Source organism: Peromyscus maniculatus, chromosome 6, assembly GCF_049852395.1.
Source record: "Peromyscus maniculatus bairdii isolate BWxNUB_F1_BW_parent chromosome 6, HU_Pman_BW_mat_3.1, whole genome shotgun sequence".
Lineage (NCBI taxonomy): Eukaryota > Metazoa > Chordata > Mammalia > Rodentia > Cricetidae > Peromyscus > Peromyscus maniculatus.
In genome coordinates, this window is record NC_134857.1 from 81,946 (window position 1) to 99,080 (window position 17,135).

At 37.9% G+C, this 17,135-nt stretch overlaps 1 protein-coding gene across 1 annotated transcript in view; it reads left to right on the forward strand.

The window, feature by feature from the left end:
• Positions 1-17,135, forward strand: part of LOC107401374 (uncharacterized) — a 246,397-nt gene that overhangs the window by 13,511 nt on the left and 215,751 nt on the right. Inside the window, exons 2-6 of the mRNA XM_076573782.1 lie at positions 8,738-8,852; positions 9,011-9,184; positions 13,260-13,366; positions 14,194-14,331; positions 16,319-16,377. Of these exons, the coding sequence (XP_076429897.1) occupies positions 8,738-8,852; positions 9,011-9,184; positions 13,260-13,366; positions 14,194-14,331; positions 16,319-16,377 (593 nt within the window). The remainder of the gene's footprint in view (positions 1-8,737; positions 8,853-9,010; positions 9,185-13,259; positions 13,367-14,193; positions 14,332-16,318; positions 16,378-17,135) is intronic.

The window sequence follows — 17,135 nt, forward strand, 5'->3', positions numbered from 1 at the left end:
TATGTATTGCCATGTGTTTCGTGGCTTTACCTGTGTTCTATTACATCTTGCTCCTCTAGAGGCATGCATTGTCATCCCTAACTCAATCTTTCTTCTCCCCGTATCTCTCCTTGGATTTTTCACCTGGCTCTAAGCTGCCTTGCCATATAGGCCAAAGAGCTTCATTCATCATCCCATAAGAGCAACACCTATTCGCAGGGTTCGGAAAGACCATTCCACAGCAATCGACAAAACTTTCATTGTGGATTGGAGAAATTAGCCACATTCTTATCCAGCTACATAATTTAAATGTTCTCCTACGTGTTTTGCATAAGTTTGCAAGTAACTCAATATTGTACAGTTGTAAAGATGTGCTCACAAAATAGAATCTACTCATTCTGTGTTAATCATGCCTCATAGACTACATTTCAATTATCAAATATTGGATGAACGTGGTGTCTTCCAACCTTTTATGTAACCAATTTCAAAAAATTCTAACATTCTTCTTGTCCATAGTGCTATAAGATTTAAAAATGTGATAGTGTATACTTTTCACACAGCTTCTTCATTAATTGTAAAGAATGCACCATTCATAAACTTTTGTTTTGGAAAACAACAGTGTTTTGTTTTCTTCTCTATCATGTAACTGCATTATCCAATGTGGTAACTATTTCTCCAGGGTGAAAATTTACCTAGATCATGCTCATGTGTTATATATCCTAAAATGAGAATACAGAATCTTGGTACATAAAAAGAATATATTCATTCATGACAAAATTTTAACATAAGTTTCTGTCATGAAATGAAAAAAAAAAAAACACCATGGACATGATGTCTTCTAGACACAATGGATCTGATGCACAAGTGAATTCATAAAGACTGTGGCAGAACACAAAAAACTTGCACAGGTTCAACTACATGGAGTTCCAGCATTGAGGAGGGTGAAAAATGAAATAGGGTTCCTATCCCTAACAAAGAAGGTATCTGAAATGTATACCTACCAGAAAGGGAAAACCTGTTTTCTATAATGGAGTGACTCTGTGTGTACAAAATCCCATGGCCAAGAGTAGTTGGCCAACAAAAATGAATTCCAGGTTTTTTTGTGTATGTGTCAGGGGGAATTTGTGTTTTCTCATTTTTGTTTTTATATTTGTTTTGTGGTATTATTGCAAAAGAAAAAGAAAAGAGAAGACAAAAGCTTAGGTTCATAATGTGGAAGGGAGGATCTTGCATGAGTTGGGGGAATGGAAAGCTTGATCAAAATATCTTGCATGAAATTTTGAAAACCAGTAATCTTGTAATTGTTAAAAAATATGGATCTAAAAAATAAACATTTTAAACATTAAAAAAGTAATTTTTAAAAGGAACAATAGACAGCTAACCACTACTGAAAGAGGGAAAATTAGTCTTTTCCAGGGATAAGTCCCCTAGTGGTCATGCAACAGTATTTAATCACACACTCTAAATAGCCAGACCTCCAACTTAGGAAGGAACCTAAGGCTCTTGCTCAGTGACTTTCCCATGACCTTCATGTACATACCCTCTGCTCATCCATGCCTTTTCAATCATGTCCATTCTTGCTCTTTTAACAATAGCTAGGAAATGAAAAAAATCTTAATGTAGTTCAACTGATAGATGGATAATGAAAATGTGGTACATATACACAAAAGCAACATGAAGTGGACTCAGCACGTTATATTCTCTCTCTCTCTCTCTCTCTCTCTCTCTCTCTCTGTATATAAAACAGTAATAATTTTAAAAAGAGGCTATCAGTTTAAGAGGTAATGGAAAAACAGAATAATTTGGAAGGTGAAAACATTGGAAGAGATCAAGGAGGGAAAGAAAAAGGTAAAGTGATATATTTATATGTTAATCAAAATATAATATGGAATTAAAAAACCAGAACTGGAGATATTCTGTAGTGCTTAAAGTGTTTCTTACTCTGCATTAGAACTCAAGTTTAGTTCTTAGAATGCAGTTCAAGTGGGCACAACTGCCTGTAACTTCAACTACAGGGAATACAACACTTTATTCTAGCCACCTCAAGCACCTTCACACACATAACATATAGAATTACACAGAGACAGAGAAATTTATTTTTTCATATATTTGTATTTTATTTTATTTTTTTCTTTAGAGTTTTTTATTCATTTTATATACCAATCAAAGATCCCTTCTTCCCTCCCTCTGCCCCTCCAGCTTCCCCTTCCCAACCCACCCTTCATTCCCTCCTACAAGAAGGTAAGGGCTCCCATGGGGAGGTACATTTAGTACAGGCAGGTCCAAGCCCCACCCCCTGAACCAAGGCTATGCAAGGTGTCCCATCATAGGTAGTGCTCTCCAAAAAGCCTGCTCATGCACCAGGGATGAATTCTGATCCTACTGCCAGGGGGCCCCTTAAGCAGATGAAGCTACACAACTGTCTCACGATGCAGAGGGCCTAGTCCAGTCCCATGCAGGCTCCACAGCTATTGATCCAAATTGCATGAGTTCCCACTAGTTTGGTTTGGTCATATCTGCAGGTTTCCCAATCATGATCTTGATGCCCCTTGCTCATACAATCCCTCTTCTCTCTCTTTGACTGGACTCCTGGAGCTTGGCCTGATGCATGGTTGTGGATCTTTGCATCTGCTTCCATCAATTACTGGAGAAAGGCTCTATGATGACAGTTAGGGTATTCACCGATCTGATTACCAGGGTAAGCCAGTTCAGGCACCCTCTCCACTATTGCTACTAGTCTAAGATGGGGTCATCCTTGGGGACTCCTGGCAACTTCTCTAGCACTAGTTTTCTCTCTATACCCATGATATCTCCCTTTATCATGGTATCTCTTTCACTGCTTTCCCACTCCATCCATTCCAGTTCCCTTATGTTCTCATCCATCCCCTACCCCCTAACCTCCATTGCCTACCCCTCATCCCCAGTTTACTCATGGAGATCATCTCTTTCCCCTTCCCAGGGCAATCCATGTGTCCCTCTTTGGGTACTCCTTGTTAGCTAGCTTCTCTGGAGCTGTGGGTTGTAGTCTGCGCAAGTACATACCATGTTTGAGTGAGTATATACCATGTTTGTCCTTCTGAGTCTGGGTTACCTCACTCAGGATGATATTTTCTAGTTCTATCCATTTGTCTGAAAATTTCATGATGTCATTGTTTTTCACTGCTGAGTAGTACTCCATTGTGTATATGTACCACATTTTCTTAATCCATTTTTCTGTTGAGGGGCATCTAGGTTGTTTCCAGGTTCTGCCTATTACGCATAATGATGCTATGAACATAGTTGAGCATGTGTCTTGTGGTGTGATTGAACATTCCGTGAGTATATGCCATAGAGTGGTAGAGCTGGGTCTTGAGGAAAATTGACTCCCAATTTTCTGAAACACCACCATATTGATTTCCAAAGTGGCTGTATAAGTTTGCACTCCTACCAGCAGTGGAGGAGTGTTCACCTTGCTCTACATTCTCTCAAACATACGCTGTCTTCAGTGTTTTTTATCTTAGCCATTCTAACAGGTATAAGATGATATCTCAGAATCAGTTTGATTTGCATTTACCCGATGGCTAAGAATGTTGAGCAATTTGAGAAATTTAATTTTTTTTTTTTTTTTTTTGTTTTGTTTTTCGAGACAGGGTTTCTCTGTGTATCTTTGCGCCTTTCCTGGAGCTCACTTGGTAGCCCAGGCTGGCCTCGAACTCACAGAGATCCGCCTGGCTCTGCCTCCCGGAAATTTAATTTTTTTAATTTAAGAATTTTTTATTCATTTTACACACCAGTGACAGATCCTCCTCTCATCCCTCCTTCCACTCCCCCACAGCCTTCCTCCCCCTGACCCAACCCCCATCCCCTCCTCTCAAAGGGTAAGGCCTCCCATGGGGAGTCAGCAGAGCCTGCTACATTCAGTTGAGGCAGGACCAAGGCCCTCCCCCTTGCATCATGGCTGAGCAAGGTGCCCCACCATTGGTAATAGGCTCCTAAAGCCAGCTCATGTACCAGGGATAGATCCTGGTCCCATTGCTAGGGTCCCTTCAAGTAGACCCAGCTACACAACTGTCTCCGGTATGCAGAGGGCCTAGTCCAGTCCCATGTGGGGTTCCAAAGCTGTCTAAAGTTTGTGAGTTCCTATGAGCTTGGTTCAGTAGTCTCTGTATATTTCCCCATCATGATCTTGACCCTCTTGCTCATAGAATCCCTCCTCCCTCTCTTGGATTGGACTCCCTGAGATTGGCCTGGTGCTTGGCTATGGATCTCTGCATCTGCTTCCATCATAATGATGACAGTTATGCTATTCACTAATCTGATTACCCAGGTAGGGTAGTTCAGGCATCCTCTCGACTATTTCTGGTAGTCTAATCTGGGGTTGTCTTTGTGGATTCCTGGGAATTTCCCTAGCACCAGGTTTCTCCTTAACCCCATAATTTCTCTCTCTATCAAAATATCTCTTTCATTGCTCTCCCACTCCATCCATCCCCCCCTTGACTATCCTGTTCCCACATGTTTTCAGCTCCCATCCCCTCCCCATATTGCCCACCATCACCAGTTTTACACATGGAGAACTCATTTATTTCCCCTTCTCAAGGTGATCCATGTGTCCCTCTTAGGATCCTCCTTGTTTCCTAGCTTCTCTGGAGCTGTGGGAAGAATAACTACTATTATATAAATAAAATTTAAAATAATTAGAAATGAAACATCCATTATTACAGTGAGGATACAAATAAAACAACTGAATGTATAAGAAAATTAATACACAACTTGGATGTGAAATTCAGGAGAAAGAATGTGAAAACTATCACAGTAATTTTTCCGACATAATATTTGTATTGCTTATTGGGAATTGCAAAAAGTGTGTAACAATCACATTAGCTTCCCATTTCTCCCAGGTCCACCACCCAACACCTGTGTCCCTGCTCCAAATACACCAAGTAGAATTTGTGTTGCTCATGTACTCATTGGAGTCACTGGCTATTGGGAATTTCACTTTTGCAGGTTTTTTTTTAATGGAAATATGTCTCTATACACAAAGCATAGAAATTCTTTCAAAAGAATCAGCATTAGAGTGAAAATCCAGTACAAAAACATTAGAGATACAAAGGTATGTGTATTATTATATTTAGATATTAATAAATTAAAAGTAATGAGCACATCTTTTATGATCCCTGAGATGCTACTGTTCAGAGATTGCGTTTGTTAATTTTCTGTTTCTATGATAAAACATCATGACCAGAAGCATCTTACAGAATGAAGAGTGTATTTAGGCTTTAAGTTCCAAAAGCATAGGAGTCTATCATGGTGGGGAGACTTAGCACAAATGGCCAACCTGGGGGCAGGAAAAGGAAGTTTAGAGGTTCCATCTCAACCACACTCAGGAAGCAGAGAGCAAACACAATGGGCAGAGACTATGACCATTCAAGGCCTGTCTCCAGAGACAGATGTCATCTATCAAGGCTCCATCTCCCAGATGTTCCACATCCTCCCCAATTAGCACCACCCTCTGGGACCAAGTGTTCAAATAGCTGAACCTGTGTGGGACATTCTCGTTCAAAAGTAGCTCAGACAGCAAATATAAGTATCTAACACTACAGATAGTGTGTGGAGATTTTCAGGGATAGAAAATATGCTCTATGAAACAACAGCAGAAATTTCCTCATATCAAGAGAAATAAATACACCCAGGTGCACAGAATAAATTTAGAATCACAACAGACATGACCAGATAAAAACTTCTCCTCTTAGTATTGAAATCATGTAAAACTAAAAACATCTTTTCATTTCATTTTCTTAAGGAGGTTCTCACTATGCAGCTCTGGCTCATTAGACCAGGCTGACCTAGAACTCACAGAAATCCATATGTCTCTGCCTCCTGCCAAAGGCTGGGATTAAGGTGTGTACCATCACTCCTCAGTCACAAAAATAGTAATTTTACAGCTTTTCACTACATTGAAAATTCAAAGAACACTGAACCAAAAATATCAGGGAGAAGCTTCAAGAGAGAAATTTCCTTAAAGACATGCCCATCCTTGACCTCTTAGTGAAAAAGGAAATAAAAAACCAACACTCAGTAAAATAAGAACAAAACCAAAAAAAGATATCATAATGAGTAATTACACCCCCAAAGAAAGTAAGTACCAATCAAGATTGTTGTGGGGAATAAAGAAATAAAGAGATCGAGATCTTGCAGGATATACACAAACTAAAGCCCAGGAGACCACCATGCTTACATTGCACATGCGCAGTGAGCACTATTTGCTCCATGAAACTGTCAGTTATGCCTGAGGAAGAACGAGCATGCTTTTGTTTACCAGTGTTGCTTAGCAACGACTGTTCTATAACTGGATGCTTCGGTTTGACTGGTCAAACCATAGCCTCGCACTTGTGGGAGTCACAGAGTCAGGCTCTGGTTGTTAGACGGTCAGTGGTTAAAAGTCCATCATTTCCTAAAATTACTTAGTGTTGAGTTGATAGAAAGGTGGTCACAGCTATGTTGTCCACCCGGAGGAAGCTCTTGTGCTGTAAGAAGGAGCCGAAAACTCCCTTGGGATTTTGTGATGGCCCAAGCAGGGCAACGGGATACTTGTCCTGCTTTTACTGTGGAACTGAAGACAGGTACTGCCAGCCTTATGACCCTGAAAACGAATTTCATGAAGCAGTATGCATGGGAAAGCTCAAAGTGGTGCTGCGTCTCCTCATGAAGAAGAATTTTCATGTGAATGATGAGGATGAAGAGAAACGGTAAGAACACTTGGAAGCTAATGATGAAATCATTAATGATGAAATCGGGTGATGGGAGAAGCCTACCTTGACTAGCTCTGTTGAGGGCAACAGGGGTGAGAAGAGACCAGCTGTGCTTTCTGGACTACAGTCTCCTTGGCACCCGTGATCACACAGAGCTCCAGTGTCCAGACCTTCTTCTGGAGCAGGAGAACCATAGACCAAAGCTCCAGCAGGTTTACTGTCACCCCGCAATCCCCCTATGGAGCATTTTCTTATGGAGCATCGAATACACAATGGAATAATCTAACAAACTATAAAGAAATGGGATTTAATTTCAATGTACCTATTAAACACAATGTTGTGTAAACTGTAGAAACTACAGAGATCAAGTAGTGTTCCTCAATGTTTTCCTCCCACCTAAAATCACCCAAAAACATTCACTATGAATCTTTTATCTGTGTGTACTAACATTTATATTCCTCACTGAAAATAATAGAAATAATCAAAACTTGATATTTCTCCTCTTCCTGCTGCTCCTTCATTTTCTTGTTGTTTCTCACTAGTTTCATGGGGATCTCACTCTCCCATCTCCATAAATTTCTCTTACGTTTCTTCACTCATTACTTCATGTGTTTCTGAAAGTTTATTCAGTGCGGCCTTGATCTGCCACCATTTTAATAACACAATGTGCTGACAAGCTCCAAGTTCTCTGAAAGTTACTTCTGATATCTTTACTTACTTCTGATAGAGGTAAATGGAACTTGCTGTGAATTTCATGATTTACAAATCAACAAACTATCTTGCTTTCCCAATTTTGGGTTTGTTTGAGGTGGCCCACAGTGTACTAAATCTCCCTGGTGAAACTGATATTAGACACTGATGTTAGGCTTAGCACGTATCTAATTCGTATGTATGCTGTGAATTTAACTATTGTCAAAAATGGCCATTCTTATGTATTTGAATTGAAATTCCATACTTAGTTCCTTTGAATTAAAGTTTCTTAAAAATCAAAGCCAAGTTTGCTGTGCATTTAGATTTTGCTGTTGATACTTTTCAGTTTTTATCAATAGTACATTTCATTACTTTCTTTAAAAAATCCAGTAAAAGTCTAGAAATGTTTTATATACATGGATATGTATATATGTATATATATATATATATATATATATGTATATCATATTATATATCACATTTCACTTAGTAGAGACATCATGCATGGCACAAATGACATGCTATCTTATGTATTAAGAATTGCCTTTAAGTTTTGGCAGTCACTGTTGTACATTATGAATTGTAAATGACATTTCAATTTTAGCTGAGTTAAAATGTGCAAAAAACCAAATCTCAAGCTCAGTGGTGTGTCATATCTACAATCCAAGCTCTTTGAAGGCTGAGGCAGCAGAAGCATAAGTTTATAGTAGAACTTGTCTCAAGTTTTGAAGAGATATCCTTAGACTCTAAAGTTTATACTCCTTAATATATTTACAAAATAGAGATAATGGAACTAATATTGACTTGAAATATGTTTATTATAGTGTTAACGTTCATAACTTAAATACCTAAAAGATTGTTCAGTTGTTGTTGAAGAATATTTTCTGAATAGTTGCAAAAAATCTAATTGAGTCATCCTAATTTGATAGAAGTATTCCTTTTAACACTCATTTTCTGGACAAGAATTCACAACACAGGAAGGCTGAGAAGTAGGTGGTTGATGGCAGTGTCTAGAGTAGGATTCAAACTGAAAATGAGTTCACCCAATAGTCATGTTTTTTTTGTTCAAATAGGCTGCTCTTTACTACGTAGTTCACTAATAGAGCACTTCTCTAGGCTGCAGCAGGTGTGTGTATTATTCACACTGCCATAAATGATAGTTGTAGTAAATTTTTAAATACAGTAAATTATAAGAGCAAATAAAAATAAATTTTGAAGTTAAATATTTTTAGAGGTCTATGGACTTAAATGTTATATAATATTTATAAATGCCAGAGTGATTGTGTATGTTGATAATAGTGCCTTACAGTTTTCCTTCAAAATGTCTCTCATTCCCACAGAACTGCGCTCCACTTTGCGTGTTTCTATGGTCATATCGATCTGGTTCGTTTACTGTTATTTAAGGACTGTAAGATAAATGCCCTTGACAATCAAAAGTCCACACCACTAATGAAGGTATTTCAAAGACTTCAATTTCAGTAATTAAGTTGATCTAAGTGTTTAGAACGAAAGTAAAATTAAAGTCACTTAAATATAAATCATGGTGAAAGCTGGGGGAAGTTTCTCGTGTATTCTTTAAATTAACAGTGTTTTCCTGGTAACAATATCCACAGGCTATACAGAGCTGGGAGATAGAGATCGTGTCTGTCCTACTTCATCATGGAGCAGATCCCAATATTAAAGACTGCAATGGAGAAGCAGCGATCCACCATGCAGTGTATGTAGACAGGCCAGATATTGCCAGCAGTCTTCTTGAATTTGGGGGAAACATTGAAGATACTACAAAGGTAAAGATTTTCTAAATTGAATTCCCAAGTATTTGAAAACTATATGCTTTAACAGTTGTCATACCTTGGTCCAAATTTTTCATGTTTAGAAGTTTAAGTATTACTTGACCGGCCCTTTGAAATAACTTGATCGGTATCCATCTAAGTATTGATATGTTGTTATTGTTTTTTACCCCCATTGAGTCCAATTTGTGCTGCCCACATACTCTTGGGTATATGACCATCCACTGGAGCATGATCAGTCCACCCAGGCCACACCTTTAAATGAAAATGTCTATCCAGTCCTAGCAGCTGTAACTATAGAGAAGTCCTCAGCTCAGAGCAGACCTTCATGCTAAATTCCTGCTTGCATAATGAGATTTTGTGTCACTTGAGCTTCCAAGGGTCTTCTGCATGTTTTCACGGTGACTGTGATGCCATATGAACATCTACGCTGGTGTGCCCATGAGACACTCTTTGCTTTTGATCATCCAGTGGACCTGGCTCTTACAAGCTTTACCCTGATCTTCTACAGTGACCCCAGAGACTTGAGAGGGGGTTTATATCAATAAGGTTAGAAAGATGGATGGGTACAGAAGAGGGGTGCATTTGGAAAGTAGTGAAAGGGAAGGGGTGAATATGATTAAATTGCATTGAATATAGCTCTCAAAATTATTTCCAAATGGGGAGAAGTAAATGTTAATTTATTGAAATCAGTATTAGAGAATTTAGCTTACTTTTATGGAGCCATAGAAAATATTTATAAAAATAGATAATGGACTAAAAGGATTATTTGACTTACATTTCCAAGTTACTATATATTACTGGGGAAAGCACAGAATCAGGATCTTGAGAAAGCTGTTGACATATCATCTATCCTCAAGAGAGGGAGAAATGAATGAGTCCAGAGTGCCTGTTTGCTTACTATGCAGCTATCTCTGTAAAGTCTTACACAGCCATGTTCTGAAACAAGGCTGTGGTGCCGCCCACCAGGGGCTGGGTTCTCTTCATTGGTTAGCCATCAAGATAACTTCCTATAGGCAGCTGGAGATAGCTTGGTCCGTGGTATCAGGAACTTGTGATCCTTCCTTTCTCCTCTTATCTCCACAGAAACAGAATCAGTGGCCCCTTGAAAAACTCAGAATAGGTGTACCCCAAAACTGCCTACATACCAATATCACACCCATCAAATATCCAATTCCAAAAGTTTCAACACCTACCCAAAATATTGACAAGCTGTGCTGGGATATAAATCACTTCAGGCTGTGGGTGATACTTAACCTTCAAACTGCTATCACAGACTGAATATTTGCAACTGAAGCATGGTACATTGCACTACAAGCACTTGATTTCCACACATCCATTAGTACGCATGCAGCAGAGGTTAAAATTTTAGTAAACAAACCAAATGGCTATGGAACAGCGCAGTCCATTCATACCTCCGTTTTCTCCAGGAACGCAGTGCATGCTCAATCTCTAGGAGAATTTTAAAAACTATGCTTCATCCTGACTATAACAAATCCAATCATTTTGCTTTTGAGCCCCTATGATGGAATGGTTCCCTGCAGGAGGTACTTCCACGATCCAAACTCCAAGTGTGTTTTATTTGCTAACAAACCAGAGCTGTATTCCCCCATTTCACCTGCTTTGCCAATACAGGTATTTCATTCTACTAGCCTTATTTCTTAGTGCTTTGATATAAATTTAAGATGTCTGAAGATTCCTTTTCTCCTTTGGCAGTTTGCAGAGCACCACAGATTCTAAGGAAGCTAGTACTTGGGTAGGAATCACTGGGTTAGTTCCAGCTTTACTCCTGCCAGTCTTCCCTCCAAAGGATTTGGTGTCTTTTGTAACAAGATCTTACACTTAAGTGACTGGAGGCAACCAAGAGCAGGGGTTGTTAGCTCATATTGTTTGGGAAATCTCTGGAACTCCCAAAAAGCCTAGGGAATTTTTCCCTACCTGGCACTGTGTCTTTTGTTAGCTGTGGAGTTGGGCAAGGCTTTTTCACTCCTGTCAATTACAATACATCTTCTTAATCTCACAGATATTGATAATCCTAAAATCATCATAGACTTCCAATATTAATTTTTTAGATAGGGTTTCACTATGTAGCCCAGACTTTCCTAGAAGTCATGATCCTCCTGCAATACCCTGCACTCTCTTGATGGGATTACAGTTGTGCCTTCATTTCTGAATCACCTAATGTTTAAAATACTTTTAAATTATTGCTCTATTTTGATTCCTGCTTAGATTGTTTTCTAAGCAAAATATAAATCAGAAAGAAAGCAATGCCTTGCCCATCTCTAAAACTTCAATTACACAGATCTGTATAGCTATAGCACAGTACAGTCACTCAGTAAATTGGACTTAGATGCAATGATGATTAAAATGCAGCAAATACAGAGTATAACAGAGATCCACAACTAGTGAAAATGCAAAAACCAAAGGAGCATGGGTGCCTACCACAATCCTACATCTACAATACAACACCCACACTTAAGTTTTAGGTGACACTGAGAAAGAAAGTTCTAAAGAAAAAAAGCCCAAACAATCAAACAAACAAACAAAAAAACAAACAAACAAAAAAACTCTGAGTTCCAGTGACCAGGATGACTGTTGCAGAAAAGTGTCTCCTAGATACAGAAGGGATAATTCATCTATGAAATCTCAATAATATGGTTGCCTAAATAAGACCTGCACAAGGAAAACACCAGTTGACATGCAAACACTTGATAGGGGAAACTTCAAAACTACACTCGTAAATAAAGAGTTGCCCATTATCCATAACTGCTGAGAGTAGATTTCAATTTTCTCCAGCGATACACTCTAAACTCCTCAATAGTTTATCCAGCCACAGTGGCCATCCTTAAAAACACACACATTTACACACATGCACATACACACACATGAACACACACACAAACCAACACACATACAGGAAGAGCGGGAGACAGAGGGGGAGGGAAAAAGAAAAGGAGAGGCAGAGACATAAAAAAGAGGCACACAGAGAGTCTGTTCACATTACATGGAACCAGTAAGTTGTACATAATACACATGTGTGTGTGATAGTAATAAAAAACATGTCCTGAATTTCAGAGGGAGTTAGGGGGAGTTGGAGGAGTGAGGGTGTAGAAACTACGTAAATACAGATATCATGTAGGAAATTGTCTAAAAATAATATAAATAAAAAACATTTTAAAAATGTACTGGATTTTCTAAACACTAAAACAGTTTTCAACTTGTAACAGGACAGAATACATTTCAAGGTAAGCAATAAAAGATTCTTTGAGTTGGGCAGTGTTGGCGCACGCCTTTAATTTGAGCACTCGGGAGGCAGAGGCAGGCAGATCTTTGTGAGTTCGAAGAATGAAAAAAGATTCTTTGAGATTGTACTCATTTTGAGGTCATTTCTTTGGTGACCTGTTCAGAGCAAGAGGCAGACATTGTTACCCCTGGCCCTTCCTGAATGGAGAATCAAGCAGAGCTTCCTCTGTGTCCTCAGCAAATACCACATCATTACAATATCAGAGAATTGTGCCTGAGAAACAACTTTTGCTGTCGCTCATGTTTGCCCCACAGAAGATTTGCCAAACAGTACTTCAGAAATCAGGTTTTAAATACTGGACAATTCCATAGTTTTGTCATCATGCTTAATTGATTTTTCTGTTGGGAAATGGTACATCTGCCACATAACTGTCTTTTGAAATACAGGAGAATTTTTGACATAGAAAAGACAATTTTGCTCATCCATGCAACTTAGGATCTAACACCTTTGCTACTGTGTGTCTCTTTAGATAAACTCTGAGGGGAGAGGGCCATGGCTTCAAAGTACTATGACAACTTCTGTGACAGGAACCATAGGTCCATGGGTGTCACATGAGTTCTGTAATGGACTAGAGGACTTTGTGATGACTGTAGGCGTGGTTAGAATATTGCAATCTTGAGGATCGTTAGAAGGTGCATTAGGCTAATAAGGAAAAGACTACTGTGGTCAAGTCTATGGTAAACATTATGATCACAGGGCTACATATATGATTTTCAGTTCAGTTGTGAAATATGCAGTATTGTGAATGATTAATTGATATCATTACAGGATGGGTTGACCCCTCTGCTGCTAGCCCTCCGAGAAAGGAAATACTGCATGGCAGCATACCTAATCACAAACGCTGCGAATCTTCACGTATGTGATAAATATCAAAGGTACTACACTTTGCATTTTTAAAACACTGCTTGTGTTGAAAATAGTCTAGAATAGTAAAAATCATTCATTTCAAATGTGTTATTGGAATAGATTAGAAAAAGTCAATAAAACATCAGTTACATATCTAAAAAATATCTATTACATGAAATGGTTATGCCAAAGAATGATAGTCAGGTTCATATTCCCTTTGATAATGAGAGGTTGTTTTTTTGATTTTTATTTTGACTGCCATATGATCTTATATGAGTTGATAGCATTTTTATTAGATTTTACATTTACAGTGTCAGTTCCAAAGTTTTCAAGTTTGCAATCATACAACCTTGTGAACAACCTTTAATCTTCAAATACTTTTGGTGGTGTGCAGAGAAGGATGATATATGAATGGTAGTTGTAAACTTACATATATGGCATGATATTAGTATCAGCAATTGAAAACATTCATTTTAACATTAAAATTATTTGATAACATTATTACTATTATTTCATGCAAATTGCAGTTCCGTATTTAACAGTGAATTATATTACAATAGAATAGAAAGGAAATGGCATTCTTTTTCATATAAAGCTTTCTGTACTTCTGGTCACTTTTCTCCAGTTATTCACCATAAACAATTTAAAATACAAATTTTACTCTATAAAGTATCATAGTGGGCTAAGAAGTTTTCTAGTTTTAGCCTTGGACATATTTTAGGAATCTGAACTCTGCTTTCAGGATGCTTAAGGCTACTTAGTTAATGGTCAATTCTACACACAAAGGCTTTATACTTATATGGTAAAATGTATACAGTTCACCATTTTAGTAACTGAATTGCCTCTGTCATTCTAGAACAACACTCATGTATGCAGTTAAATGGGATTGTGAAAATATTGTTGAAATTTTATTGAAGAAAGGTGTTGATCACCACTTAAAGGACACATTTGGATGGACTGCTCTTTATTATGCCGTTATGGGGAAACGCAAAACGTAAGTACAGAAGTTAAAACGCTATTTGAAACTAAATTCAGACATGAAATATTTACCAATGTTGTATTTTAACCAAGCGTGACTTCATTATTTAAATGCTTTTGGAATGGAAGCATTTTAGTCAACTCCACTTGCCATGAGATAAGCAAAGGGATAGATTGGTCAGAATAACAACGGGTGTACAAGAGTCTTAATCTCAAGACTGATCTGTGATGATTCTGAGAATCACACTCAGGGACTTGAATGTATGAGGCATTTATTTTACCACTCAACTTCATGGCTAAACTCTCCTTTGGAAGCCTTAATATCTTTATCTTTCAAGATCCCAGCATGCTCTGGTCGTTCCAAAAATAAAGCAATGCATGGCACAGAATTTTAGTTTTTGAGTTACTTCTTTGAATCTAAACATTTGTAGTTTGACAGAAAATCTTGATACTTATCTTCCAAATATTTCATCCAACTTATTACCTGAATGCTCAACAATCTAACATGCTCCCTCAGTCCAAGAAAGTAAAAATTCCTACATATATCAGATAGATATGGCATACATGAGGAAAACTTAGGAAGCATTTATTCATGGGGATTTAATGTGATTACACCTGTCTTTTAGTCCAGTGTTAAATAAACTTGATTATCAGGTTGTACCTACTGATCTGTATCTTTATCATAATAGTTATGGAGCCATGAGAAAAGGGTAGTTGAAAATTCAACTATGTGCCTGAAAATTCAAATTTTCTCCTAATATAACATAGTGTTCTCTGGCAGCTAAAACTCTTAAGATTTCTCCAAAGCTGTTGCTAGGCATCTGAACCTTATCACTTATTCAAAGCATTCCAGTATCCTAGAAGACCATCATGGCACGATACTTTGGAGGAGTCTCTCTTTTTAGCCATCAGATGGGTTTGCGGATATACTAAATTATCACATGAATCCAAGCACTTGCAGAAAGAGGCCAGAGATGCTTTCTTTCTTTCATAGTAATCTGTAGGCAAGGGTTCCTTTATATCATCCTCTGTAGCACAATCTGTGTTTGTGACAGATCTCTAGCGCCTTTCCCAGGGAAGTTGACAGAAAGTGATTGGCCTACTAAGTGCTTTTTCTGTGTAAAGGAACATTTTTCAAGATACTTGAATCTTTACCTCAAGATTTCAGGATATTTCACAACTCTGCCTCAGAAGGAAGACAATGAATACAATTTTGTGAATCTAAATTATATTAACTGTATTCAGTATTTAAGCCCCATCACAACCCATGAGTATACTTATAGCATTTATAAAAAACGATTTTTGTCTTCCATGTAGGTTGATGATAAGCATGGCGATTCAGGATCATTATGACAAAACTCTGATCATTGTTCCCTTCTTGGCTAAAGGAAGACCAGCAATAGAGCAACCTATGTCTTGGAATCCATTAGTGTTCTTACCATGGGCTTACTCTCACCATGGGCTTACTCTTTATTTCAGTAATATCAAATTCTGAATTCTGTAGCATTTGATAATAGGTCCATTCATGAATTACAGTGTGCTTTCATTTAGGATTCTAATCAGTTCAAGACTGAGAAGCAAGTTAGATACTGCTTTACTATTTCCGTGCCTGTTTTTAGGTGGTGAAATGTTCATAGCAAACTGTTAACCTAAAGTAGGGAAATCCTGAGTTTTGGAAACTTAAGCTGGAGCCTAAGGAAACACTTTCCCAGAGCAAGAATACTTAGGACTCCTTCCTATATTAGGGCACTTTCCATCCTGTCAAGATAATCCAGATGGTTTGAACCGTAGTAAATCTACACCATTTCACTCTGTTTTTTCCTTCTAAAATGAGAAACTTTGTAAAACCTTTTAGAACTAATAAATTTGAAGGGTATAGCCAGATGACCTGATGGAATCTTATATTGTATTTGAAATATCTTAAATATTTAATATATTGATAAATGGTTTTCCATCCATATTAAAATAATAACATTGTCTACCACCATTTCCATACTTGGCAGAAAAACGGTGATTATTCAGCATGACTTACTCCTCTTGAGACAACAAAATACCGTCACACGTAAGTCTTTTAAAGTTTCTTCTCTGTAGCCCTTCTTTAGATTAAAAATGTTGCATTTAGAATTTTTTCAATTCTCTGTAATTAGATATTATTTGGGTAGCTGGATCTTGAGGTAGATCCATAACCAGCTTCTTGAATGATGGCCAAACAGATTTCCATAGTGGTTATAAGTTTGTACTGCCCTTACCTTTGGGTGAGTGGATGAGTGTTCCTCTTACCCTTCACCCACAAAGAGCAGTTTTTATTTTTAAAATGCATTTAAATTATGATACAATTAATATCCTTTCCCCCTTTCCATTCCTCTTTCCAGCTCCTCCTAGGCAGTTTTAAAAATCAAGTGTCTATTGACAGCTGAATTGTTTAAGAAATTAGTTGTATGAAACTGCTTTGTTAAAAAGTTTCTCAGTTTTGCACCAGAATTACATACTTGCATGTAAAAATATTTTTCAAATTACCATACTGGGGTGACATGCCAGCCTCTCCCCAGCTCACAGCACATTTTAGTTTACTTCATACATTTTTTTCCTAAAAATGTTGACATAGTGTCTAGTTCATTAATAGTTCCACTACACTGTATTGTAATTCATTTTATTTGTTTATTTCATGTGTGAGTGTTTGCCTGCATGTACACCAGGCATGTGCACCATGTTCATGTCTGGTGCTTGTGGGAGAGAGAAGATGGTGTTGTATTCTTTGTAACTGAAGTTACAGGTGATTGTAAAATACCACATAGGTTCTGAGAACAGAACACAGGTCCT